Source organism: Talaromyces atroroseus (genome assembly GCF_001907595.1).
Source record: "Talaromyces atroroseus strain IBT 11181 chromosome Unknown scaffold_11, whole genome shotgun sequence".
NCBI lineage: Eukaryota > Fungi > Ascomycota > Eurotiomycetes > Eurotiales > Trichocomaceae > Talaromyces > Talaromyces atroroseus.
Window position 1 is genome coordinate 171,862 of NW_017971443.1, and position 24,771 is coordinate 196,632.

General features: G+C 49.2%; 10 protein-coding genes across 10 annotated transcripts; 4 read left to right on the forward strand and 6 right to left on the reverse strand.

Moving 5' to 3' along the window:
- Nucleotides 1–3,441: 3,441 nt before the first annotated feature.
- UA08_07345 (hypothetical protein) lies at nt 3,442–4,857 on the reverse strand (the record flags this gene model as incomplete). Its single annotated transcript, XM_020262559.1, has 3 exons — nt 3,442–3,733; nt 3,807–4,032; nt 4,092–4,857. The coding sequence occupies 3 exons, from the start codon at nt 4,855–4,857 to the stop codon at nt 3,442–3,444; spliced, it is 1,284 nt and encodes a 427-aa protein (XP_020117149.1).
- Nucleotides 4,858–5,661: 804 nt separating this feature from the next.
- UA08_07346 (hypothetical protein) lies at nt 5,662–7,544 on the forward strand (the record flags this gene model as incomplete). The annotated part of the gene is made up of 8 exons (XM_020262570.1): nt 5,662–5,829; nt 5,892–6,019; nt 6,091–6,130; nt 6,192–6,224; nt 6,292–6,432; nt 6,486–6,564; nt 6,636–7,000; nt 7,059–7,544. 8 exons carry the CDS (start codon nt 5,662–5,664, stop codon nt 7,542–7,544), a joined length of 1,440 nt encoding a protein of 479 aa, XP_020117148.1.
- Nucleotides 7,545–8,169: 625 nt separating this feature from the next.
- Nucleotides 8,170–9,235, reverse strand: UA08_07347 (hypothetical protein; the record flags this gene model as incomplete). The annotated part of the gene is made up of 2 exons (XM_020262581.1): nt 8,170–9,031; nt 9,096–9,235. The coding sequence occupies 2 exons, from the start codon at nt 9,233–9,235 to the stop codon at nt 8,170–8,172; spliced, it is 1,002 nt and encodes a 333-aa protein (XP_020117151.1).
- Nucleotides 9,236–9,585: 350 nt separating this feature from the next.
- On the forward strand, nt 9,586–10,698 carry UA08_07348 (hypothetical protein; the record flags this gene model as incomplete). The annotated part of the gene is made up of 1 exon (XM_020262592.1): nt 9,586–10,698. The coding sequence occupies one exon, from the start codon at nt 9,586–9,588 to the stop codon at nt 10,696–10,698; it is 1,113 nt and encodes a 370-aa protein (XP_020117150.1).
- A 349-nt stretch (nt 10,699–11,047) lies between these two features.
- Nucleotides 11,048–12,832, reverse strand: UA08_07349 (hypothetical protein; the record flags this gene model as incomplete). Its single annotated transcript, XM_020262603.1, has 4 exons — nt 11,048–11,490; nt 11,570–11,830; nt 11,923–12,538; nt 12,602–12,832. 4 exons carry the CDS (start codon nt 12,830–12,832, stop codon nt 11,048–11,050), a joined length of 1,551 nt encoding a protein of 516 aa, XP_020117155.1.
- Nucleotides 12,833–13,336: 504 nt separating this feature from the next.
- On the reverse strand, nt 13,337–15,334 carry UA08_07350 (hypothetical protein; the record flags this gene model as incomplete). Its single annotated transcript, XM_020262614.1, has 1 exon — nt 13,337–15,334. The coding sequence occupies one exon, from the start codon at nt 15,332–15,334 to the stop codon at nt 13,337–13,339; it is 1,998 nt and encodes a 665-aa protein (XP_020117154.1).
- A 985-nt stretch (nt 15,335–16,319) lies between these two features.
- UA08_07351 (hypothetical protein) lies at nt 16,320–18,277 on the forward strand (the record flags this gene model as incomplete). The annotated part of the gene is made up of 4 exons (XM_020262625.1): nt 16,320–16,472; nt 16,532–16,550; nt 16,610–16,950; nt 17,009–18,277. 4 exons carry the CDS (start codon nt 16,320–16,322, stop codon nt 18,275–18,277), a joined length of 1,782 nt encoding a protein of 593 aa, XP_020117157.1.
- A 408-nt stretch (nt 18,278–18,685) lies between these two features.
- On the reverse strand, nt 18,686–19,806 carry UA08_07352 (hypothetical protein; the record flags this gene model as incomplete). The annotated part of the gene is made up of 3 exons (XM_020262632.1): nt 18,686–19,094; nt 19,157–19,487; nt 19,560–19,806. The coding sequence occupies 3 exons, from the start codon at nt 19,804–19,806 to the stop codon at nt 18,686–18,688; spliced, it is 987 nt and encodes a 328-aa protein (XP_020117156.1).
- A 537-nt stretch (nt 19,807–20,343) lies between these two features.
- Nucleotides 20,344–20,799, forward strand: UA08_07353 (hypothetical protein; the record flags this gene model as incomplete). Its single annotated transcript, XM_020262634.1, has 1 exon — nt 20,344–20,799. One exon carries the CDS (start codon nt 20,344–20,346, stop codon nt 20,797–20,799), a length of 456 nt encoding a protein of 151 aa, XP_020117159.1.
- A 190-nt stretch (nt 20,800–20,989) lies between these two features.
- Nucleotides 20,990–22,875, reverse strand: UA08_07354 (hypothetical protein; the record flags this gene model as incomplete). The annotated part of the gene is made up of 2 exons (XM_020262635.1): nt 20,990–22,479; nt 22,782–22,875. The coding sequence occupies 2 exons, from the start codon at nt 22,873–22,875 to the stop codon at nt 20,990–20,992; spliced, it is 1,584 nt and encodes a 527-aa protein (XP_020117158.1).
- Between the last annotated feature and the right edge of the window lie 1,896 nt (nt 22,876–24,771).

The window sequence follows — 24,771 nt, forward strand, 5'->3', positions numbered from 1 at the left end:
ACTTGTTTGCAACACTGCTGTCGCCATGCCTACGGAAGACAACGGTCTTGTCCAACGTGACGACAATATGTACTGCCCTGGTTGCGGAAATATCCACTGGAAAGCATGATGAGGACATAGATTGCGGCAACGTCTAGGGGCCTTTTCAATCAATGGCTTTGACAGCAACGGTTCAGGTGAGGCATCTTGGCCTCCTCTATCTGTAATATACCTAGGTGTACTGACATATCTTCTCGCCAGTTGAAATTCCTCTGATTGCCGGTGTGTGGCTCGATACGCATAGATGGAATAGGTGCATGATCCTTGTTATATCCTATCTGACTACTTTGAAGTTCAATATATACTCAATGTCCTGTGCGTGACAGCACCACATGTTCTGCCCTAAATATCATTACCACGATGTGCAGTAAAATCTAGCGCAGAGCTTCCCATTATTACAGTTCAATCCTTCCATTTTAAGGGGTACCAAATAGCTCCTGTTTTCTATACAGCTCCGGACTAGCATACCCGGTCACCGATTGACCCATTGCCACCATAATACACATGGGCTTCTTCCGAAATCTAAACCGTTAGCATGGGTGAGGATGTGCGAAAGACAAGCTTTGTGAACATTCCCGGATATTTGTCATGCTCCGAAGGAATATCCTGGTTATCACCTGAGCTTCATAGAAGTAAATGCTGAAACACAAGTGTTTGCCAAATTGAGTTTTGGCACAGAACAGCTTGAAGAGTTCTTTAGTAATATGGTTTGGGCCCGTGCTCAACAGGTTACTTGAATTATATGATGAGTTGTGTCTATGCGCCGCTACTGGTTTATTATAGCTCTTACGTGCATGGGTGTGAATTATATTGTCTATTACTGGAAGATATCTAACTGCTTTACTTATGCTTGCAACTGTACTATTTTAATTTAAGACTATGTGATAGCATATTGGTGAATGTCTAAATTGTGCAGCTATTATAGAAGGGATATAGGAATGTCATTTTGAAGCAAGGACAGTAGTTGATAGAACTGAGTGGCATTATTAGTCCGTTTACAGAGTCCAGGCAGTTATGATATGTGTCAAGCGAAAACGTTGTCTAGCATATGGGATAGGTGCGTCATGCTATACTCATATTTGCATTATAATCTTACGACCGTTCTCTACATTCCATGTTGCCATGTCTATAGCTTTGCCTTGTAGAGCTCCAGGACGTTGTGTTCCAAGGGACGATGTTCGAAAAATTTCAACCCTCTATCTAAGAAGATGTGGCATAAAGCACGGCTTATAGCAGCGCTCATGGTAGTATATCTCTCAATGTTTCGCACATTGGCCCGGACACTGATGATTGTTTTTAACCCGGTGTGAGTGTTAAGCAGAGCGAATGAGGACCAGTTCAAACGATATATATGATCTAATACACAATCAGTAAATGGTAGTTAGAGCAGGGAATCGCGACTAACATACCATCGTTAGGCCCGCTGATTGGTTAATCTATATCCATGGCCCTAGTCCTATCGGATAGGAATCAGATCAACGTCAGCAACGACTTCCTGAGCTGCGACCTGATCGCTATGATGCCGTTCGCGTTTCTTGGAGAAAGGGAGATGCCTATCATGCTTTATTAGGACTTCGTAACCAAGCTCTGAAAACCATGAAGATTGATAGTCAAAAATTCGTCCCATGATAACCTAGAAGGGAAAGGCGATCGAAACTGGCGACTCATTATTGGGTGGAGACTATGTACCCAGTCCCACTGCCAACAAATGTTATCAGCAATAGCGTACGGAGTAGCACATTTTGTAGCTAAAGCACTCATTTCTAGAATCCAAGCCAGCTAGCTGTACGCCACTGAATCATCGCCAATGTATTCGTTGTCTGCGCCTAGATAGGCCTAGCTCCATGATAAATGTGATATTTTATAGTCTGATTGAGGCGTTTCGCTGTGCTTAGCTTGATCCGCTCCCGTAGGTAAAAAAATAAATAAATAGTGAATGTAGTTTTTCCTCTCTAATAGCTATTCCTTCCCCTAGATGTCTGCCTTAAATATGTCTGAGAATCAAAGGTCACTCAAGAAATCCTACCCAGATACAGTCCTATCAAAACCCTCGGAATAAGCGCATTCATTGTAGGATATGAATACAAACAGTGATGGACAGTGGACGGTCTCTCGTGCGAGAAACGACGCCGCGACGAGGCAGGCTAAACAGACCACGAACTGTAAACACAATCAGGCGCGACACCGGTCGAGATAAGGCATCGCCAGCCCATGCTGTTCGCAGCAATGCAGCGCAATCGGCACGCATGTCTCCTTCATCTCACCGTCCTCCGAGCAGTCCCGGACCGTTATCTACGTGTGATTACATGTGATTACATGTACTCTACTGTAGAGAGCAGAGCATGCTCAGCCGCCCAGAGAGCAGTTTGCTGGAGTGTCTGCGTGCTGTAAAAAGGAAAGCAATGCGAGGTGTTGAAGACAATGCACAATCATCCTTACCCCGGACCCGTCATTGTATTATCGTCGAAACGATGCGGTCAATCAAATCCAGGATTCATTGCTCAGAAATCCCAAAAATACGTAGGCTTATGAATTTTGTTCTTTGCATTTTGCAGTAGATAAGCACTCGTTAGACGCTAGTGTGGTAATCGTGGGCTCCACCATCTCAATCTATCTACGTTGTTACAGAGTACGACATATTTACAATGCCCGCGAGCAAACTGCTATTTAGACAGCACCGCTCAAACTCTTCCCTTTTCCCCCTGCACAAGAAAAATCACCAGATGGACAAGAAGTCTGGCATGGAAGACGGCGTGCCGACCAAGGTCGATCTCGCCACGGGCGAGCTAACCGATGAGAAGATGCTCGACCCTGCTCTGAGGCTCACTGGCGGGCCGGTGGTCGAATCTACTTGATCCAGTTTGTTGATAAGACCACGCTCAATTACGACTCTCTCATGGGCATCCGTACCGACATGCACCTGGTTGGGAAGGACTACAACTGGGTGTCAAGTATCGTCTATGGCGGTTATATTGCCTGGGAGTAGGTTTCCCGTCTCGCACTCTCATCTTGACTCGGCGGGACACAAGGGCTAACTGTTTCTTGATCGGATTCTCAACCACCTATTTGTTTCGTCATCTCCCGGTAGGCAAGTATACGGCGGTAAACATCTTCTGCTGGTGGGTGGGGGGGGGGGGGGGGGGTTTTAGCCTGCCGCTTCTTCTTGTGCGTATTTGAAGCAACAGTGACCCCTGCCTTCGTCTTGATTACGTCCATGTGGTACAGGCAGAACGAGCAAGACCGAGGGCATGTCTCTGTTGGCATTATCGCAATCGCAAAATCGAAGTTCTAATTTTCTCTCGTGTATTCTACCGATTAAGTGCTGATTTAGCATTCTAGTCTCTGAAGGCTTCTAAATCCAAATTCATTATAGACATCTTGACATTTGAAGTCATGGTTTAGTTACAGTTTAGCTGCAAGGGGCTGCCAGCCTGGCAAGTCCCCCAGCTCCTGCATCGGAGCAGCAAACATGTGTTTGGCGCCTGGTCTGCTTGTCAACGCTGTGGTGGACGGTGCCCATCGCCATTTGACCTTCAGCTTCTCAGGCAGAGTGCCGTCGAGCAGCTGCGAGACATACATTCCAATGATAGGAATGAACTTGAACGCATGGCCAGAACCGCCGGTAGTGATACTGAGGCCTTCATGGCCAGGGTGCTGGGAGATAATGAAGTTGTCGCTTGGAGTCTGGGCTTCCCTATCGAGTGACAATCCTGACTGAGCCCAGCCTTCTTTATAAATAGTGAGTTTAAGGTGAGTGAAATACTCACCAGCACATCCGTGTATCCGACCATGGTCTATCGGCTAGGTCTGGCACGACCTCGCGCACCCAGTTTCGCAGGCGCCTCTGAATGGCATTCGGAACGCCGTCCCCGGGGTTATCTTCGCGGAACCTAGGCAGAGAGACGCCGGATATTTTTGATGTTTTGAAATTCGTGACGAAGTGGACAGAGGCAACTTTGATCACTCTGTTCTCATCCGGGGGAAATATGCATCCTATTCAGGCTTATCAGATGGTTTTGTATCTGTTATTTTTGTCTCATTGACTGACCAACCCTCTTCGATATTCGCAATTAGTGTCATGTTCTTGTATCGCGCAACTTCGTGCGGCTCAAGCTGGATGAAGCAAACCGTGTGACCTAATGCACACTGTTGGTTTTCCATATCGAGAAGACTGGCACTGTTCGCGCCAGCAGCGAGGATGATATTGTCTGCATAGTATGAAATGCCGCCAAAAGTGCGAACTCCGATGGCGGCACCTTTCTTATTAAATAGGATTGTCTGGACGTTTCCTGCATCCCCTGACGAGAAGACTACGCCGCGGGAGGCACTTTCGCTGGCCATCTCGAGCATCACTTTTCCAGACGTCGCCCAACCTGCGTCTGGATCTGCCAGGATCTTCCAGCCGGGCATTGGCCCATTGAAGACGGGCCATGTTGAGCTCACCTCCGCCGGCGTCATAAACTGTGCAGAATGAACGCCTTTGGCTTTGGCATTGCGCTCACTCTGCTCGATGAACGGCACGCTGTCACCACTGGCGCATAATAGCCAGCCGGACGGATGAAAATGTTTCGCGAATATTGCGTTGGGGTCGGTCCAGGCTTTCACCGCTTCCAGGGCTAATTCTGTGTATTCCTGGTCCGCGTATTCGGTGCGAATGATCTTGTTTATATCTGTACCCGCAGCGACCTGCGATGGAGGGGGAAATCTATCCAAAACCCGGATCGAGCTGTACTTGTTGTATCCTAGGTCTCGCGACAGATGCCAGGCCGTTGAGATGCCAAATACACCGGCTCCAATGATGATGACTGATTTCCCCATCTCTGCGGCATGTGTATAAAGTAGTAGATTGGACTAGCATGCATGTGAGCGTTATTCTCCCCCTCTTTCTCTCTGAAATTTCTGATTGACTGTGCTATCTGTTTACACTCTAGACGGCTGGACGGCAACTTGGCAAGCAGAAAGATTGCATTTGCTGAGGGACTCCGTGCACTTGTGATAGGAACACTACATTAGACGATGCTCTTCGAGTGCACAAAGTTGACTAGGAATAGAAGGCCGGGAAGTATCCCCAGACCGAGAACGCCGGCACTAACGAAAGCGTATTCCGGGCTTATCTCGGTTCCCTAGGAGGGGAGTCTTAAGATTGCCACGGATTCTTCTCACTGAATCAATGTCCCTCGATTGTCCTAAGCAGGCCTAGACAGACCCTTGGCAGAATAAAAAGTCATTTCTTTTTTGTTAAAAACAGAATAACGGTGCACGAGCCTGGAGTTAATCGTTACTAGTTCACAGAAAAATTGTCTATCTATCACTATCTATTCATTATCTATGCCTCGTATCTGGTTCGTTCGGTGGAGACTGGAGTCATCCTCCCCGATCAGATTGCAGTACATTATCACTATTTCTTCTCGTAGGATTTGAACCCAATGGATTCTTAGGCCAAGACAACATTGAGTACGGATAAATACCAACTGGCCATCGCAATCGGTCAAGACTATGTATAGGAATGCATCTCTATCAGTGGATGGATATCTGTACCTGCATGCTATACGACTCCACTAGGAAGCATCTAATATACGGCCATTGACAGACGTGAGATTGTCCATTCGTAATCCACTGGCTATGCCTGAGGTCGTCGAGCCGGCGGACGCCATCAAGGCTCATTTCGCCATGGCCACCGACCAGACCTTGTCAAAAGAGTCGTCCGAGCAGCAGCCCGAGGGGACGCAGATGCGGAAACGGTTTAATTTCCTTACGCTCTGGTCTCTTTTCGTGGCTGGTACCGCAGGAGTGCGTTGCTTCTTACCCGTGCTCGAATGATGTCGAACGGATGCTAAAAGCAATGTTGACAGTGGGAAGCAATAATTGCTTCTCTATACCAAGTTATCCTGGCTGGGGGACCGACAGTGCTGGTCTGGGGATTCGTCATCTCCGCAGTGGCTTCGATCTGTATCGCTTCTTCTCTGGCGGAATTCGCAAGGTGTGTGCAAACCTAAATACCTAGGTGTCATGCGAATTTCCCATGATCGAAGTAAAACTCACATGGAACAGTATCTGGCCTAGTGTGGCGGGCCAGTACCACTGGGCAGTGGTAAGGGCTTCGCGTCTCCAACGATTTGCATATGCTCACGTAAAGGGATGAATTGGTATAGGCATTGGCACCTCCAAAATGGAGGACAATCGTGGTAAGTTGGAAGAAGAATATATCCCTTATTATACACGCGGTTGAACGCATTGCTGATGAATGAATAGGGCTGGTACTGTGCTTGGATACTACTGTTGATGAACGTGCTGTCATCTCTCAGTGCCCTTTTCGCTGCAGCCTTCTCTCTGCAGGCATTGATCGTCATCTCAGTGGACAGCTACACTGCAGAGAAATACGAAGCATATCTTGTACGAACGCGTCGCAGTCCGCGTGGCCGTCATCACACTGACTATGCAGATAGATCATCGTAGCCATAATCGTGGTGGCCGTTATAATCAACATTTTCATGCCCTACATGCTGCATTACCTCTCCGCTGCCGGTAAAATAAATGCTCCATACTCAATCATTATCAAGATCTTTTCATTGAATGCGCTGATTGATTACGCCCAGGCACGGTGACACACGTCCTCGGCTTCTTCGCTATCATCATCACCCTTTTAGCGACCACCAAGAACAAGAACTCGGGAAAGGAGGTTTTTGGGAGTCTAGAAAACTACACGGGGTACCACAATAATGCTGCCGCATTCTTCATTGGCCTGCTACCGACGGCCTCTGGTTTCTCAACCCTCGATCTGCCCGCCCGATATGTCGATGAAACGAAACAGCCACGCCAGGATGTATCTAGAGCTATGTTCTGGGGTGTGTTAACCTCCTCTGCGATTGGACTCCCTTTTGTCATCGTCATTGCATTCTGCATGGGTAGTCCAGCAGATCTACTCTCGTCTGAGATTGTAGCCCTAAGCCCTCTTGCCGAAGTATATCACCCCCCTGTTCAAGCTTCAATGCTCTAGGTAAACTGACCACTGTGAAAAGATCGTGCTGAACTCGACGGGTTCCCTGGGTGCCGCGATTGTGCTGGCTAGCATCATCATTATCGTTGCCTTTGTGTCGGCGATTGACTGCATGGGTGGGATCAGTCGTATCATCATGGCTCAAGCGCGAGACAATGTCATCCCCCTTGGCTCTTTCTTCTCGCGAATCCACTCTCGCTGGAACACACCTGTAAATGCAATCTTTTTAGCAGGTAGCATTCAGACATGCTTGGCAGTTATCTACGTTGGAAACTCGACGGCGTTCTACGGATTTCTCAGCGGCGTCTTCACCCTGCAGGTCTTGAGCTACGGCGCGCCAGTTGCATTCCATTTGTTCCGTCGAGGCTCGTTGAATCTCTCATACGGACCATGGCGTATGGGTCGCGTGGGTCTAGGCGCGAACATCGTTGGTATATTGTTGTACCTGATGCTGTTTGTGGCCGTCTCACTACCAACTGCTCTGCCAGTGACGGCTCCAACTATGTAAATTTATCCTCCTGCAAAGCTCGAGCAAGTTCTCACAACTGTCTTTCTCTTAGGAATTACGCGGCGCCTATTGTCGGCATATGTCTCATCTTAGTCACTATTCTATGGTTTGTTTATGGGCGATGGGTGTATCACGGGCCCGTCCTCACGACGTTGGGAGTCGAGCAAATTGATAGCGAAGAGGAAGTTTCAACACTAGGGAAGCGGTAATAAAGTGGACATGCCTCTGAAGAATCCTTTGAGCTTGTGTGCCAGAAACGGAGGAGGGTGTATCTAAGGCTTGATTGTGCCTAATTAATCGAGGTTGCCGATATGAATCTATGTAACTTCATTGCATCCATGTTGCTGCAAATGGACGCACTTTTGATTTCAGTGTCGTATACAAATCAATGCCATGATTAAGTCCTAACACGTTCCAGTCGAGCGAGATGTTCACTTTTAGAGATTTATCTCGCTATGCCCAGAACGGTCATGCTGGAGGACACCGATTACATACATGTATGGGCATTACAAAGTTATAGGAGTTATCATCGACTGATATGTACCGTGACTGGCAAATTGTATAGTTTTGATGAATTGTTAACAGCCTCGGGCACTTGACAGCATTATTCGTATAATTGGTAATTTCACAGCTTCGCCGTCTGCCCCGTCAACCGTCTGACTAGGCTGACCACCCTTTGGGCCACACCGGTCGAACAGACATATCCCACGCCATCAAAGCCATAAGCATGAACAATATCAACCCCGTCGGCCTCAAGGCGATAACCGCCCTTCCGCCCCGGCCGAAATCCGACCAGGTCGTCGACGTCCGTGTCTAGATTCACGTCCTTGAATGCGCCTCGCGAGACATGGTTGACTCGCGTCAGGATGTCTTTTCTCAGTTTCAGATCCGCATTTTCACTATCATTACCTTCTTGTCGGATGCCGCCGAAGAGTACGCCGCCGGAGCCCAACCGTGGGATTACATAGGTATACGCATCGTCCTGCCGAAGCAGGACCTGATTCCAGTTTGGTCTATTGCGTAAAAACATGGCCCGTCCCCGGATGGGCACAACGGCTGCATCGTTACAGAGCAGCGCGGCACCGAGGCCCGTGGCGTTGACAAGGATATCGGCCCCTGTCATCAGCATCACCTGTTTCAAGTCGGTGGCTGCGAAGCGAATGAATTTCGTCCCGTGGTTTTCCAGTTTCCGCTGCAGATAGGGCAGGTATATGAGCGGATTTACGGCGACAGTTGTCACGGTGACCCCTGCCTTGACGCCGACAGGCAGCTCTTCAACTGTAAGGTGGCGATAGAAGGGGTTGACCTTCATGTACCAGGCCTGTGCATCAGGTTTAGGTTCTTGAAAATACTCCGTCACGGGCACGATTTGAGCGCCGCTTGTCGGATCCTGATGTGCCAGGGTCCAGTAATGTTTGAAAGTCTGCTCTTCGAATTCCCGGCTCTGCGCGTCTGGCGAGTGGGTTGGATAGATGACCGCCCCGGCGCTAGGAGCATGTTAGAAACTGTCGAAATGACGCGGAAAAAGAATATATAGGCAATGGCACATACCTCGGACTGGCCCACGACAGACCTGGGGGATCGCCAGGAAGGTCGCGGGCGACTACAACAACGTCGAAGCCAGCGTCGAGCAGAGCCTCGGCCGAGGATAGACCTATGATCCCAGAACCCAAGACACAGACGAGCGGCATGTTGAGCAAACGACCCTAAGATGTGATAACTAGTGTCACAACGAGCCTTTGTGTGTGTGGATACGGCTGCGTCGTTATGTGCCGGTTCGTTTCGAATACATATGGACCTCGATGAGTGGAGTCCGTGCCTATCGTCGGCAAAGCTATCTATCGCATTAGCTCTCGCTTCTCGGCCGTCTCGGGCTTTCACTAAGGCCACGGCGAGAACAGGCCGAGATGGTCTTGACTCATAGGCACGCGAATTGATATACTCATTGCCGTTCTTGGGAATCAAGACGATCTAATTCTCGCCCGATAGCACGTCCCTGGATTGGACATGGTGCAAAAAGCCAGACTTCAACCTTGGCAAGATGGGCGAACGACAACATGTCGTCGTCATTGGCGCTGGAATTATTGGCGTGTCGATTGCCTACCATCTAGCATGTCGTGGAGCACAAGTGACGGTGCTGGATAAGCAGACACCAGGCACCGGCTGCACGCAGGGCGCGTTTGCTATGCTCATCGCGTCGCACTCGCCTGGGCCCGCGGAGTTGAACGATCTGTATGGCCTTGCAGTCGCAGAATGGAAGCAGTTGGAAGTCCAACTAGGGACCACCTTACCTATCCAATGGGGCGGCGTTGTCAATTGGGCTGCACCCGGACAGCAGACAGATGATTTGACAGTCGTGCATGGGCGCCTGAGGAGCTGGGGCGTGAATATCCAGGAAGTCAGCGAAATCGACGTCAAGAGACTGATTCCCGGAGTCGTGCCTGGCGCGTTCGGAGCGGGCTGGTTCCTACCAGGCTACGGCGCCATCGATGTCAAGCAGACGTTCACCATCCTTGTCGAACGAACAAAGGCTCTTGGTGTTGTATTCGAGACGCCAGTGGAGGTGCAAAGTATCGCGAGAGCTGCGTCAGGCAAGCCGGTACTACTACTCGGACAAGGCAAAGCCCAGCTCGAGGCTGACAAGGTCGTCATCGCTGCTGGAGCTGGTACCCCCAGTCTTGCCAAAGCTTTGGGGACTAAGATCGCGCTGAACATTGTATCTGGGACGCTCGCCTACAGCAAGCCGATGCCATCAATCCTGCACCGCGTCGTCAACGGACCGAAGGGCTCGATCAGACAGAACCCCGACGGGAGAATTGTGACCGGCCTTGATTATGCCCCTGGCGCCGATGGACACGACGTCAGTGACTCCTACGGCCAGATGCTGCTTTCCAGAGCTACAGAAGTCGTCCCTGCGCTGGCCGGCGCGGAACTGGAGACCATGACCATGGGCCATGTGCCGATTCCTGAGGATAGCTGCCCTGTGGTTGGGTTCTGCGACTCGGACAGCACAGTTTATGTTGCCACCATGATGAGTGGCATCACCCTGGCACCCCTTATGGGACGTCTGGCAGCTACGGAGATTGTGGGACAGCCGTTGTCGTTACTTCGACCTTATCGGCCTGGTAGATTCAGTGTCAAAGGGTCTTTGTAACGTACCTCGGGGGCTATCATAGAATTTGGTTGAGTGATGTATCTATATTACGAAGTCAAAAGTTCAGCAAACATTGTGCCTGTTTTTAACTCACTATTCATTCTCGAGACACACCTAACCCATCGATGGCAATAGTTAGGGTTCATCTTCTGTAAGACTGAATAAGGCATTAACTAGAAATTGGTACGGAGTTTAGTTCTCTTTTTCATTTCGCTGATGTGACGATATATAGCAATGGAATTCTGTCACTTATTATCTATGATAGATTGTAAACATGTGCATTATACTGGAACTCATACCGGATGTTCTCCTGATATCAGTAACCATAATGAACCATCGCAGCATACAATCAATCAAAAATACCATCGAACCGCGTCGACCGCGTGCGTTGCCAGCCCATTGTCGTCGTAGTATCAGGGTTGCGGAACTTCTGCGTCCAACGGCCCTGAGGCAGAGGACGACCCTCGAGAAACTTCACATCGTAGCGAACGAGCACGCAGATGAGGAACACTTTACAGAGTGCGGTTGCGAACTGACGGCCGGGGCATGCGTGCCGGCCCAGTCCAAATAGCATGTTCTCAGAGGTAGCTTGCGCGAAGGCATATTCCGCATCCGCCATTTCGTCGCCGGTGCGCAGACGAGCATACCGGAATGCATCGAATGTCCGCGCATTGGGGATAATGTCTTCGTCGAGATGTCGGCCATGCGCGATCACAGCTACCGATGTCCCACGCGGGATTAATGTGCCGTCGCTCAGTCGGACATCCTGCACCGCCAGTCGTTCCATTTTGACTATTTCTGTCAGTAAGACTCTATTGCAGGCGAACGAGTCTGTGGCAGCCTATCTGATCTAGGTGGACATGACACTAACCGGCACTGATGGGCGTCAACCGCGAGGACTCGCGGATGAAGCTGTCTAGTTTCACCAAACGGTCTAGGTTCTCCTTCGTCCAGCAGCTAGCGTCGCGGTTCTTTCCCAAGACCTGTTCAATTTCAGCGCGGAGTTCTTCGTGAATCTCCGGGTTCTTGCAAAGGTCAACCATGCATTCTGTCACAGTGTATGCAGGTGCATGAATTGCGTTCACGTTCAGGTGGAGCAACCTTTGCATGAGAATTTCCGGGTTTCTCTTCCCTGGCGGGGACATATCTAGTAGCCACTGCACTGAGATAACATCAGCCCTACTGCCATTGCTGCACGGGCTGTAAAATCAAGGCTAGACTTACATGTATCCACAGGCTTATTGCCCTTTTCCCGAGAAACAGGGTTGTCCAATAGTGCCAATCTTCCCTCGATAACTGGCAGCAGATGCTTACGGGCTATCTTGAGCTGCTGCTCCTTTGTCTTCATAAAGTACATCATTATGGATTTGACAAAATCCGGGTAGTTGCGGATCTTCACGGCGGTGTCGAAAACGGCTGGTGTGATGTCGCAGGACATCTGCAGATACTCTTCATTCCTGCAGAGGGGGGCGCCAACAAGCATCTTATTAGCCATGCGTGTAACGAGTTTTGACACCAGGGACCACGTCCGTAGCTCTCTCCACTGGGAAGCGTCGCTACCGACTTCGAAATCGAATGCATGTACCGTCTCTGCGACGAGATCGGGCAGATACTGATTTATACCCTGCGTCATTTTGCCTCGGACTACATTGAAGTGATAGTTGTCGGCCTCGAGGTCCGGGTGGAAGTTGTGCTTGACCTGAAAAATGATATTTGCTGCCGCTGGCTGGCTGAGCTTGCTATCAGGCATCTTGCGGATTTCTTCGAGGAAATTTGGTGCCGCAATAAAATAAACCTGCCGTGGAGTGCGCAGGAGGAAGTGCTTTCCCAGCTTGGAATACTGCAGTGATATCGCGTGTTAGGGCTGAAAGTCGGTTTGGTACAGCAGCAACAACAGATATACCTCGTTGTAGCCCTTCATAATCGTGCCCAGGCTGTCGCTGAGAAAAGCCTGGATGTCTTCCGAACCTCCAGCTCTTCCTGGCTTGTTGCTCGCGCGGAGAAACTCGACATCAGGCAAACGCTCTTTTTTGGCGAAATACCGGATGGCAGTCAGAGCAACCGCGGCCAACAAAATGACCCTCAGCGCAATGAATCCACCTTCCGTCGACAGAAAAGACTGTATGGACGCCATTGAGAGGGAGTTTGAATTATAATCAGTCGCAGGAGGACACGTGAATGTACCAGTTACCCAGTCACTGCATTTGTTGCAAGACTGGTCCGAAGATATGTAGGTATTATTTGATCGCAGTGGACAAGCAAATAGAACAGTAAGAAAATATCAGCCAACCATCAGTCGCTGATATCGGTATCAACATGTTCAGGCCACACGCAGCATTACTCGGCGCTTGTGGAAGGAGTTCGCCATGTTTCGGTCTTAGGGTTGGTCTTGTGGAGAGTACATGTAACCCCGAGAATGCCGAGCGACCAAGTCCAAGCGGCACTAAGAGATTACCCCTGCATTCTAGCTATCGAAGAGTACTTTATATGCGCTTCTGTATTTCCCTAGCCGGGAAATGCGGTTGTTTCTGTGGCGTTGAATGTAGATGGAAGTGAAGAACTCAAGTGTTTATACGGATTTGTGGCAGATATTCGATGTACAGTATAAACATAGGATTCCATATTAGTAGTACCTAGACTATTGAGAGAATTGCGAAAAAAATCCAAAATCTACATTACGAGCCAGTTCCTCGTCGAAGTCAAAATCCTCCGACATCATCGTCGGGTTCAGTGCCAGTCCCGTCTGTGGTTTATGTGCGCGCGTATCATTCCAAGTGAAAGGAACGGCCATGTTCTTGGGACAGACAGTCATCGCTGGAAGGGCAGTTTTGTTGCTGTTATTGTTCCCTGGCCAGCCAAGCAGATGATTCGGCGACCACAGGCTTTTCGCCTCTCGATGTCGCGTTGCGTCGGCGATCAGGGCCCGGAGTTTATTGGCATTGGCTGATTCGCGCACTGGAGCTGGCCAGTGGTCTAGAATGCCATCAATAACGTGCCAGGCTCTCTTCGTTGCGGTGTTAGACGGACGGATGGTGAGATTGCGCACCACGAAGGCTGCGATTGACCATTGGAAGTATGTGGCACTCAGCCAGCGCCATCGTTCATTCCGTTTATTTGTCTGCAGACTGCGCGAGAGCTCCAGCACATGCACCGCCAGCAAGAAAAGCCGGTCTTGGGCATGGGGAGGCAGAACATCGCCGGAACTGTTGCGATCTAGTGAGATGTGCGTCAAAAGGCGTCGCTTTGCAAGGACCATAGCAATGACATCCGCTGCGAAGTCGCCAATGGCCACTTCTTCCGTAGAATGCTGAAAGTACTTGTGTCGAAAGCCTTCCCGAGAAGAATGAAGACGCTGCTCGGCCTCCTCGGCCGTGATTCTTTGGGCGCTCGAGGAAGTGCGGTCACGCTCGTAACGAATCTGATTGAAGGTTCGGGTCACCTCGTACTGCATCAAGCAAAAGCTGGTATCAGTGAACCCTGTCTGCTCTTCACTAGGGTCAACGGTCTGAAAGTCCAGTTCGGAATCATTCACGTTACGCGGCAGCCGGGTGTCCGCGCCTATGATGGGAGGCAGGTACTCGAGCGCAGAGTTATCCGGGTGGTCAACAAGGGTTATGAGTTGCCACCATGTCCTCCGGCGTAATTCGACCTCAAGGCATGGCAAACCGGAGTGAGCACTATCGTGATTGAGGCCGGCACGCACGGCGAGGAAGACGGCCATCCCATTCAGTGCATTCAGCCGGGCGTCTTCAGTGCACCGGAGATAGTACAGGAAAAGTAGCAACGCTTGGATGGTGACCAAATCCTGTGCTTGAAGAAAATTGGCGGCCATCAAAGCCTGTTCGGTAAGGAGCGCGCAGTTCTGCGTTACGGAGTCCTTGGGCTTCTCAAATCTTGCCAATACACTGGCGTCGGTCATGGACGTCACAGCTATGAGACATATTGCCTGGATGAGAGCTCTCGAAGGGGGAGCGAGGGTGTGCGAATGGCTCTCTGGCAATAAGATCTGAGCCTGTGTCGTCGGCTTGTGGAGGATCTTGAGAAGAGGGTCGACGTTTTCTAGATACGCTCGCCAGCAAACCTGGCGTTGTATCACGGATAGCAGTGGTGCAGCTGTTGGTCCGTGAAAAGGAAAACCCAAGTTTGCGAACTTGTCAGTAGGACTACTGGGCTGGCGCTCTTGCTCCGAGTTGTGCGATCGATCCGTGTCGGTTGAGGGCATCTTGATGAACACCTGGCTGGCGCACTCCTCCTCGATCTTTCTCCAGTATTCAGATTGCTGGTCGCCTTCGTCGGCAGCAACAGTGTCTTGCTGCGTATTAGAAGGCATCGACGGAGGAGAAAATCTCCCAGAGTCTGCAGGCGAAGCGTCATCGGTGACTGATTCTACTGAAGCCATTATATTCGCCGTCCCTTCGTTCACTTTCATCTGGTCCTGAGCATCCGCCATGCAATGGTCATGATCACCGTCGCCATCGTGGGCATCAGAGTGCGTTTTTAACAGAGCCTCGAGATTTGCGATTCGCTCAATGAGTGCATCATGCTGCCTAGCATTCGCTTGAATAGCACTTTGCGCTTTCTTTGGTCTCCGGACTGTCCGCACCTGAGGAGGATAGGAACAAGCGATTCCTGCCATGGAGCAATTCCGGCATGGCAGAAACTTGTCGCACTTTACCTTTCGGTTGCGACAGGTCCAGCAGGCAGTTTTATACCAGGGCTGCAATGGAGAAGTCATGACAATTCTCTTACCAGTGTACATACTTAGGCCAGGACAACACTCTTGATGACAGTTTTGGAGGTTTGGAGATAACATTCGAATTTAGCACCCCGCGCCTTATCAGCTATGCTTCCGACCAGCTCCGGCTTAACCATACAGCTTTGTTTGCCAATGCGACTAATAGTGACTAAGTATCATTTACTTATTACTTTGCTTATTGACAATCGATTTTTGTATTGTTGCTCGTGGATTGTTGCTTGTTCTTGTGCTGATATAACATCCATGGATTGCGAGCTGTCATCATGAGCGTGTAGTGCTCAGCATATTTTAGTATTTTAGAACTGGATGCTATCTTCCAGTCTGTCCATCCTGTGGTCCATTTACTCATTTGTGATAATACTATCAACGACAGCACGTAGAACAGTGGCTCGTTGGGTGTAGCCATGCCCGGAGCAAGTGAGAAAGGAGATTTTTTTAATGACAATTGAAGGATGGACATATCAATGAGCAGCTCAAAGTGCCTCGATGTCTCCTTTCTCTTGCCCGGAGACCTAGAGACACTCTAACCAAAAAACTCGATACGAAAACAGGCTATCTTCGGAGCGCCGAGAATGCCGATATCAGTGCCGACAGCCCTTTCAGCAGCTATCAAGGCGGCGCGAGAAGTATCCACAAAGAGGAAAGATCCATGAAAACAAAGCTGTACAATCGTGCGAGTGAAATCTTGTCCTAGAAGACTGAATCTGTCCAGGACGTCGTCGTCGGCAGGACTGTTCTATATTTCATCCCATCCCGCTCCGAGATTGATAAATTAAGCCATGTGGGAGGCACGGCTGAGATGCTTCGTATCGATGTTCACGATCTGTCACCAAATTCTCAACGGCAACTCACTTGACCAGACATGATGTATCCAGCAGTGCAGAACAGCAGCCAGCCATTTGCCGCCTTCACCAGCCGGCGCAGTGCGATTCACAGCACAAAAGGCATGGTAGCATGCACCCAGCCATTGGCGGCACAGGCGGGGCAAAAGATCCTTGCCTTAGGAGGTAACGCAGCAGTGAGTGCCGATCTACTGGAGTATTTTTGTGTCAACTAGCAAGCCCTGACAACACTTAGGATGCTGCTGTGGCTGTCGGTATGTCTCTAGCATCGCATCTTGCCCCGTGGAGGACGGCAAACTAATCGCAAATGTAGCTGCGGCGCTGAATGTGACTGAGCCGGCATCAACTGGACTGGGAGGGGATGCATTCTGTCTTTTCTACAACGCGAAGACCAAAACGGTGCATGCGTTGAATGCATCGGGCCGCAGCGCAAAGAACACAACTCTGGAGCAGGTCCAGCAAGATACCGGCATGAGCAAAGGCAAAATTCCCTTTTCCAGCCCATTGGCTGTCACAGTGCCCGGAGCCGCTTGTGGATGGGTTGACACGGTCGAGAAGTTTGGAAGTGGAAAATTGACGTTGGAGCAAATCATGACGCCAGCCATTGAGTTGGCCGAAGAGGGCTTTCCGGTCAGCGAAATCTCAGCCTCGATGGTAAGTAGACCGCTAAAAGACATAATAGCTATATTATGGAAGATTGATGACCTTGTAGTGGAAGAATGCAGAGGCCAAGCTCAGAGCGGCATCCCCAAATGGTATGCAGATGCTCAAGCCAGACGGCACATCCCCCAAGTCGGGCGAAATATTCAGAAATCCGTTTCTGGCAGCAACCCTACGGGCATTGGCAGCTGAGGGGAAAAAGGCGATCTACAGCGGGCGAATTGCGCAAGCAATAGTGGACGCCCTGAAACAAAAAGGCAGTTATATTGAGCTATTCGATCTGGAGCACCATCTCAATGAAGGCTGTTGGGAGACCCAACCAGTGTCTCTCAAATTCGGTGGCCAGAAAGTCGCGTCACAGAATGCTTCGGGGGATCATTACATCGAGCTCTGGGAGCATCCCCCGAACGGACAGGGCATCGTGGCCCTCATGGCCCTTGGCATCCTAGAGGGACTGGAACGAGCGAAGCAGATTCCTACCTTCAGCAAAGAAGATCACAACAGCGCTGTCTATCTACACGCCCTCATAGAGAGTTTACGCATCGCCTTCGCTGATGCTAACTGGTGGGTGACGGACCCCGAGCACAGTTCGGTCTCACCACAACAGTTGGTGTCTCTCCCGTACTTGACTGAACGTGCAAAGCTGTTTGATCCCACCAAAGCAATCAATCACGCCAGGGGCCAGCCCTTTGACGGTGTGAGTCCCGCTCAAAACCGAAGCGACACCGTTGTCTTTGCAGTGACGGACAACGAAGGCAACGGCACATGCATTGTGAACTCGAATTTCATGGAATTCGGCTCTGGCATTATTCCTGAGGGCTGTGGATTTGCGTTGCAGAATCGTGGAGCAGGCTTCCATCTTGGACCGGACAACCATCCAAATATCTATGCAGGCGGGAAACGGCCCTATCACACAATCATCCCATGTTTGTCCACGCAGGGCCCAGATCGAGATCTTCATGCTGTTTTTGGCGTCATGGGCGGGCTTATGCAGCCGCAGGGCCACGTCCAGGTGCTCCTGAACATGGAGGTATTCGGCATGAACCCGCAAGAAGCCGTGGATGCTCCCCGAGTCTGCATCGAGAATCCCATGCCCCCGAAACTTGGTGGCATTGGGACCGTCTATATAGAGGAAGGGATTGAGGACTCTGTTGTCGAGACATTGAGAAGGATGGGTCATGATGTGGAGGTCCTCAAGGGCTGGTCTCGCAACAGATTTGGAAGAGGTCAGGCAATTAGGCAGCGCATAGATGAAACCGGCCAAAGAGTCTATTCTGGCGGCAGTGATGGAAGGGGAGACGGTGTGGCCATGCCATGTTAATTGGTTATGAATTATAATAGATCGTACCTGCTTGTGTATCTATACGCTAGATCTAACCACTTCCAGCGCTTAATACCCTGGGGATATATGGGACAGGTATATGTATCCATGGATATGTAGAGCTTCATACTAGCATCTGGGCAGAGTGCCTAACTCTTCATTATTTTTCCCGATTAGGATCGTAGCGTAGAGGATATCTAGGTAGGTAGTCAAAGTAACCTACCTAGGTAATGTCGTGGTGAAACTGCATATACCTAAGCATATGCCACTGTAGAGACTGCAGATAGCATTGGGTAGGTAGACGCCTATATGTTTCAATGGAATTGGAGAATTAAAAAAGAACTATCATTAAGACTGAGAACATAATCTCTAACTCCATCGTTTACAATTGATAACCAAATCGCATGATCAAGGCTTGGAGTAATCAATTCTTCCCAACCCAAGATTGTCGACCAGCGACCGGTCTGTCAGGGCAAACAGATAGACATCATCAGATTCACTCGCCTCGTGTGTCACCCAGGACCATGCGGGTACGACAAAAACATCCTTTTCTTTCCATTCTATCGTCGCCTCGCCTGTGGGCGCACGGATCGTCGTCTTCCCTTGGCCCCTTCGAACCACGTAGATGAACGAGACAGTCTCACGAGCGACGCTAACGCTATGGCCCTTGAGGATACGCTCTGCCTGTGCACCTATGGTTTTTGAGAAAGGGCTTCCGTTGCTGAGATAATGGTAAACTGCTCGAGGTGTGTCTTGAGAATCCAGAGCCTGCTGCGTCTTGGACCAGGCGAAGTGGAATGGACTGTCATTGGTTACACTTGGAAACAGCCATTTAGCTTTAATGCCTATGAATGAATAACAAAGTAAGTACTGGCTTACAGATCAGGAACTTTGGCGGTTGGATATGGCTCAAGAAAATTGGTTCTGGCGTAAACGTGCAAAGGAATGTCAAGACAGTCAACCCAGACAGTGGGCTCCTTGCCGTCGTTGCCGTGATAATGCCATTCCCAGGACGGCGTTAGTACCAAATCTCCCTGCTGCAGGTAGATCTTCTGGCCAGCCACAGAGGTAAAGCCATTGCCACTCTCCTGGATAAAGCGTACGGCAAACGCAATGTGTCGGTGCGCCGGCGCTGTTTCGCCTGGCAACACCATTTGAAATCCAGCGTAGATAGTATCGGTTGTATATGGAGAGGGACCTGTAACTTCACCTGTTTGTGCAATATAGTCAGTTAGCCTCTCCATTAACTTAGGTAACCGGGCAATGGGGCCAGAGTTCATACCGAAGCCCGGGTTGACCATCATCAGCGCCCTACGTTCGGCCATTTCTTCAGGCACATATTTGGCCGATTCAAGCATGAGCTTTTTCATTTCATCCCACTTCCACGACGTTGGTACAGCACGCGGGTTAGGCACCAGCTTGGAGATCTTGTCGTTGACCGTCCACATGGGCCAGGAGTTTTTCTCTTTGCATTGATCCATGATCCGCGTGGTGGCCTCCTCGACGCAGGTCTCGATCGACGTAGCCATGGCGGTGATATCTGAAATTATTAGGCTGGAAAAAAAGAAATGAACGCTCGTTGTTTGATCTTGGTGGGACACTGGATCGACGTTGGATACAGGTCTCCTTCAGAGCCTGGTACGCCTGGCATTCAGCCCGTCTTAAAGGCAGCTTCTGATTTTCATACTAGTGTAACCGTAAAGATGCCATCTCGTGACTCTCCCTTCACCCTAGATATTACAAAACGGCGCTGGGTGTCGCTGGTAGACTGCTCGGCGAACTCGGCCATGTCGGTGACTGCGCAGGCCCGAGTACCACTACGATCAACTAAGCATCTGATAGGGCTTGGTGAAAGGCTGGTCAATGAATGAACTGACTCACCAGTCTCCTCTCAAGCCATTCTGCAGTCAATTCCGAGTATTGCTGAATATCCAGGTAACGGGAACATTTGACCAATATATGACATATGGAACTCTCTCGCCATAAATTTATACAATATAGCAATTTCTGAACTGGTGGAGTTCTTCAATTCTCATTGTTTGACCTGGCACTCCTCACCTACCACAATGAGTCCACCGGTCATCACGACGCTTGACCGTACCGACGCGCCTCCAGCTACCTCGACCTTTTCCAGCCTATCGGTCACGGCGATCCCTTCAGTCAACCCAAGCGTATATTTGTTGCAAACAGCAGGACAAGTTGGTACACCACCGCCAACCACGCCGCCATCACCCATACCCACGTCATTCCGGGAGCAGGCAGAGAATGCGTTCGCCAATGTGGCTGCGTGTCTGGCGCTGAAGAGTGCGACACCCCGCGACATCACAAAAATTAGCATATTCGTTGTCGACCTTGAACCATCCATGCGGGGAGCTCTGATCGAGGTGATTCAGAACTTTTTCAGGGGCGAAGGAGACGACGCGCCGCATAAGCCGCCGAGCTCGCTCATCGGCGTCGCGCGCCTCGCGTCCAGCGAATTTCTAATTGAAGTCGAGGCCACTGCTGTTGTTGCGGTTGCATAATATTTAGTCGACATTATCGGTCAGATGCATAGCATGGTGAGACTATTAGAAATTGCGAAACTTAAAGGATAGTCTAAGCTCTTTCTTCTATCCCAACCATATTGTAGACATAAAAAGTCGCTCGTATTATATATACTATAAAGTACATTGAAAGTAAAGCTCTATATAATATACATTGGATGTTTCGAGGCTATGATTCGTTTTCATTACCGGTTATTACCTCAAACTCCTTATCCGAGTTCTTTGCAAGTTCTTCCTTGACCCAGCCGCCAATCAGCGAAGCAGCTTCATAGGGGCTGTCTAAATGCTGCTGGAAGAACCCTTGTAAAGATGAGGGAGTGATTTTGTCATCTGGTATCTGATTGGCAAATTCAGTCGCAAGGTTGTCAATTTCGTTCATGTCCAAGCAAGATTTGAACCCCAGGTCTGGAGAGAACATGCGAAGAAACATCTCCTTACTAGACTTCTGGCTGATGTTGCCCAGATAAACCTTCATATCGATGCGTCCTGGTCGGACCAATGCACTATCCAGAGCTTCCAGCCGATTAGTTGTCATGATAACAATACGGCCTTCTTGCGACCCAACACCATCCAAAACATTCAACAATCCAGATAAAGTGCAATTCGGCAGAGGTTGCCCATCGTGCACATTCTTTTGGGAATTCGAGCGGTCCATCCATACGGCATCAATGTCTTCCAACAAGACAACACACTTTGGAGGTATATCTTGAAACATCTGTTCCAGGTCTGCATCGGTAGCAACACTGGGAATCTTAACTTCGTAAAGGTCAAGACCAAACTCACCCGCAATAGCGAGTGACAAGGATGACTTTCCAGTTCCAGGTGGACCGTAGAACAGATATCCTCTACGATAAGGCATGCTCCGGGTTTGATAACGTTTCTGAGTCCTGGGGTCAAGATAATTTCGAATATCTGCGAGAAGCTCTTGCTTGATTTTATTATCGAAATGCACGGTATCTAAGAGGCGGATTGGTTTCCGGGCTTTGGGCTGCCACGCAAGCCCGTATCGGTCCCTTGAGTAAATAATGACAAAAAACTGGGTCTGCGTCTCGGCATAGTCTCGACAGGCCTTGATAAACTGTTTGACAGGCTCTGCGGACCAGCCGAAGCAGCTTATCGTAAGTTCTTCTCCTCCAATGCCGTCATAATTGGGATTTGACAGAGAAACATTATGGCTATCACTTGAGCGCACCACAAGGAATGCATTCCCATTACACCAGAGCCATCTGGTATCCCAATGGGGACAATAGCGAACTGGGTGTTGGGTTTTCTTCAGTGCAGCAGCCCGGTCAATACCGACATTTCCTACTTCTGTGAGCCCCGTAAAAGACCGATAGTTACGTGGCCGGTTTGCCAGGATCCATTCAACGACGCTCCTGTTCAGAGGATCCCCTCCGGGTATCGTGACTGAAGCTAGAAAACAATGCCTAATCCAGGCATAGGCTTCATCCCAAGTCCTGCGCAGGAATCTCCAAGCCGTTGGTAGGACTCCCGCAATAGCAACAATAGATCCGATCTGCGTGATGTCCAACTCCAAGCAACGGGACAAAACTTCTCTAATCAAAACAAATCCCTGGAAGCAAGGTTCTAGCAGAGGACGGCTTGCAACGCCCCCAGCATGGATATGATGGGCCATATCTCTGCGGGTATATGATATCACTGTAATTATCTGTAGTTGACGGTCACTCAGAGAGTTGGGAACATCAAACTCTATGTGGCTAGGCAAAGGCCATCAAGGATGTAGCGCCATACGGCACTGAATTCGGGTCAACAATAAACACAAGCAATAAAAAAAGTAAGGAGTGTCAAAATCGTGAGGTTTGAAAAAAATTATAGCACTAATAGTAATAGTAATACAATGAGAGACAAAGAAGAGAAAGCAAACGAAAGTGATGTTGTTGATGGACGAGGATTGGAAGTATCCGAAATTCCGGACAGGTTTTGACTGCTGCGCCACACACTGTTGTCAAGCCACATCATGGTCAGGCGCCTCAGGCAGTAAAAGCGAACTACATGTAATGCAAACCAGTCAAACATCCTTTTCCCATCAGACATATTGCCTTTTCTATGATAAGTCAGACCCAGCCTGAGTTTTTTCGTAGACTCCCTTAAAATAGCAATTTAATAGTGTATTCTCACACCGTTATAGTCGAACGGTTTGTTTGCCACCTATGTATACATAAGTAGCAATACTAACAGAGCCACTCACATAGTGATTCGCGAAACGCTTTGTTAGCATCTATGCACTTTACTGTTTTTTATTTTTCCTAAAATATAAATTTTCTTTGCCTCTGCCTTGTATTTTATCACATTTTCTGTTAAGCATGCACTGTTTCAGCCCTCATATTCTTTCATGCTGGTTCTATCTAGAGAACAGCTTCTCGCTGCACTCTGTCAGAGAGTGGTAATCCATAAAATTCTACCCAGAAATATTGCGAATCCCAGTATTAGTAAAAAAGAATTGTAATGAATAAAAGGCTGTGGGGCTGTGATATCAAATACCGCCCAGGCTTTCATGAAAGTGAACAAAAAATATCACCGGTCCCAACCAGCCAGAGCCCAACAAAGTGAGTCATTGCAAAAGTATACATTTTGAAGAAGCCTGAAGTAGCTGTATTAGGCTTTATTCTGTTTTGGCCACCCTGAAGATCATTCATTGAGTTTTCTGTGCTTTGTTAACTACTAGGCTGCTGCTGCTGCTGCCTACACCGGCTCATCTATAAATATAGCCAGCCTCCTGCCCACGTAATTATTACTTGTTCTCCACTCTCCTTCAAGCATCAATTTGACTTTACAATATTCCTGGCTTTGACCCATTATACAGCCTTGGCTAACATTTCTCTACAATATGCCTATCACTCTCACTCCGACAGCACATCCCCCCAAAGAAGGGAAATTCCAAAGGTATCCACGTCCGAAGAGTTGTTTAAAAGCTCAAGTTCAGAGGATCATCGACACAGCGTTGCAGCAATTCAAAATTCATTTGTCAGCGATCTGTTTAACACCTCCCATGTATCTCCTTCGAATAATGGCTTCTTCCGGGCAGGCTTTCACGCCTATAGTAACGGGTTACATCACAACCTAACTATACGACCAGAAGATCTGTGGTTCTCCACCTTAACACAGCTAGGCTTTATATCAATGTCCACGCTGAGGAGCTGCGATCTTTATTTGTCTCCCATGAGGGGAAAAAGACGCTGACAGTATGCGGCCACGGTACCATCCATACTGTTGATTTTGGTAGCATTGCTATGCAAATGACCAGACTTATTGAGGAGAATGTGGTGGACAAGAACCTACGAAGCTGGATCATACCGGACTTTAGCACAACAACGGAGTCTGAAAAAGTGGTTGTAGCAATTTTAATGACGGGATCCATGCAAAAGTACTTTGATTATCTGGCTGTACTTGGTTGTGGCATTCCGTCCGCAACTTTGCTAGGCAAGCCAGAAGACTGACAAAGCTTGTGCGGAGACTTGATAAGCTCTATCAACTCGGTGATGAACCGGCGCGATTTGCTCAGCTTCTTCGACCAGTTTTGAATCATTTCGTACATTCATTTGATAGCCTGACTCGCCTGAGACGCTTCGTCTCTGGAACAAGTGTGCACGTAAACAAGGGGGAAGTGGCTCGCCCTTCCTGACTGGGTGGGTGACGGCCTTTTGTTTTTGAGATAAATATAGGCGTCGGTTGTCAATATTTCCCGTCTCATCACCAGAGTTTCAGGCACGGAACACGGAGATTGCTCTAGACGATGTCTTGTCCCGCTCTGTTGACACCAGCAACATCCCACCCGGCTATGCCTCTGTCCCAGTTACTGTTGATGATCACAGTTATATTTATAAAACGGAAATGCTCGCTAGGTCGGTTAGCATCCCAGCCACATCAAGTGGATGCACTAGCAACCAGAAGCAGTCGGACGTGACTTCAAACAGTAAAAGTATGCCTTCC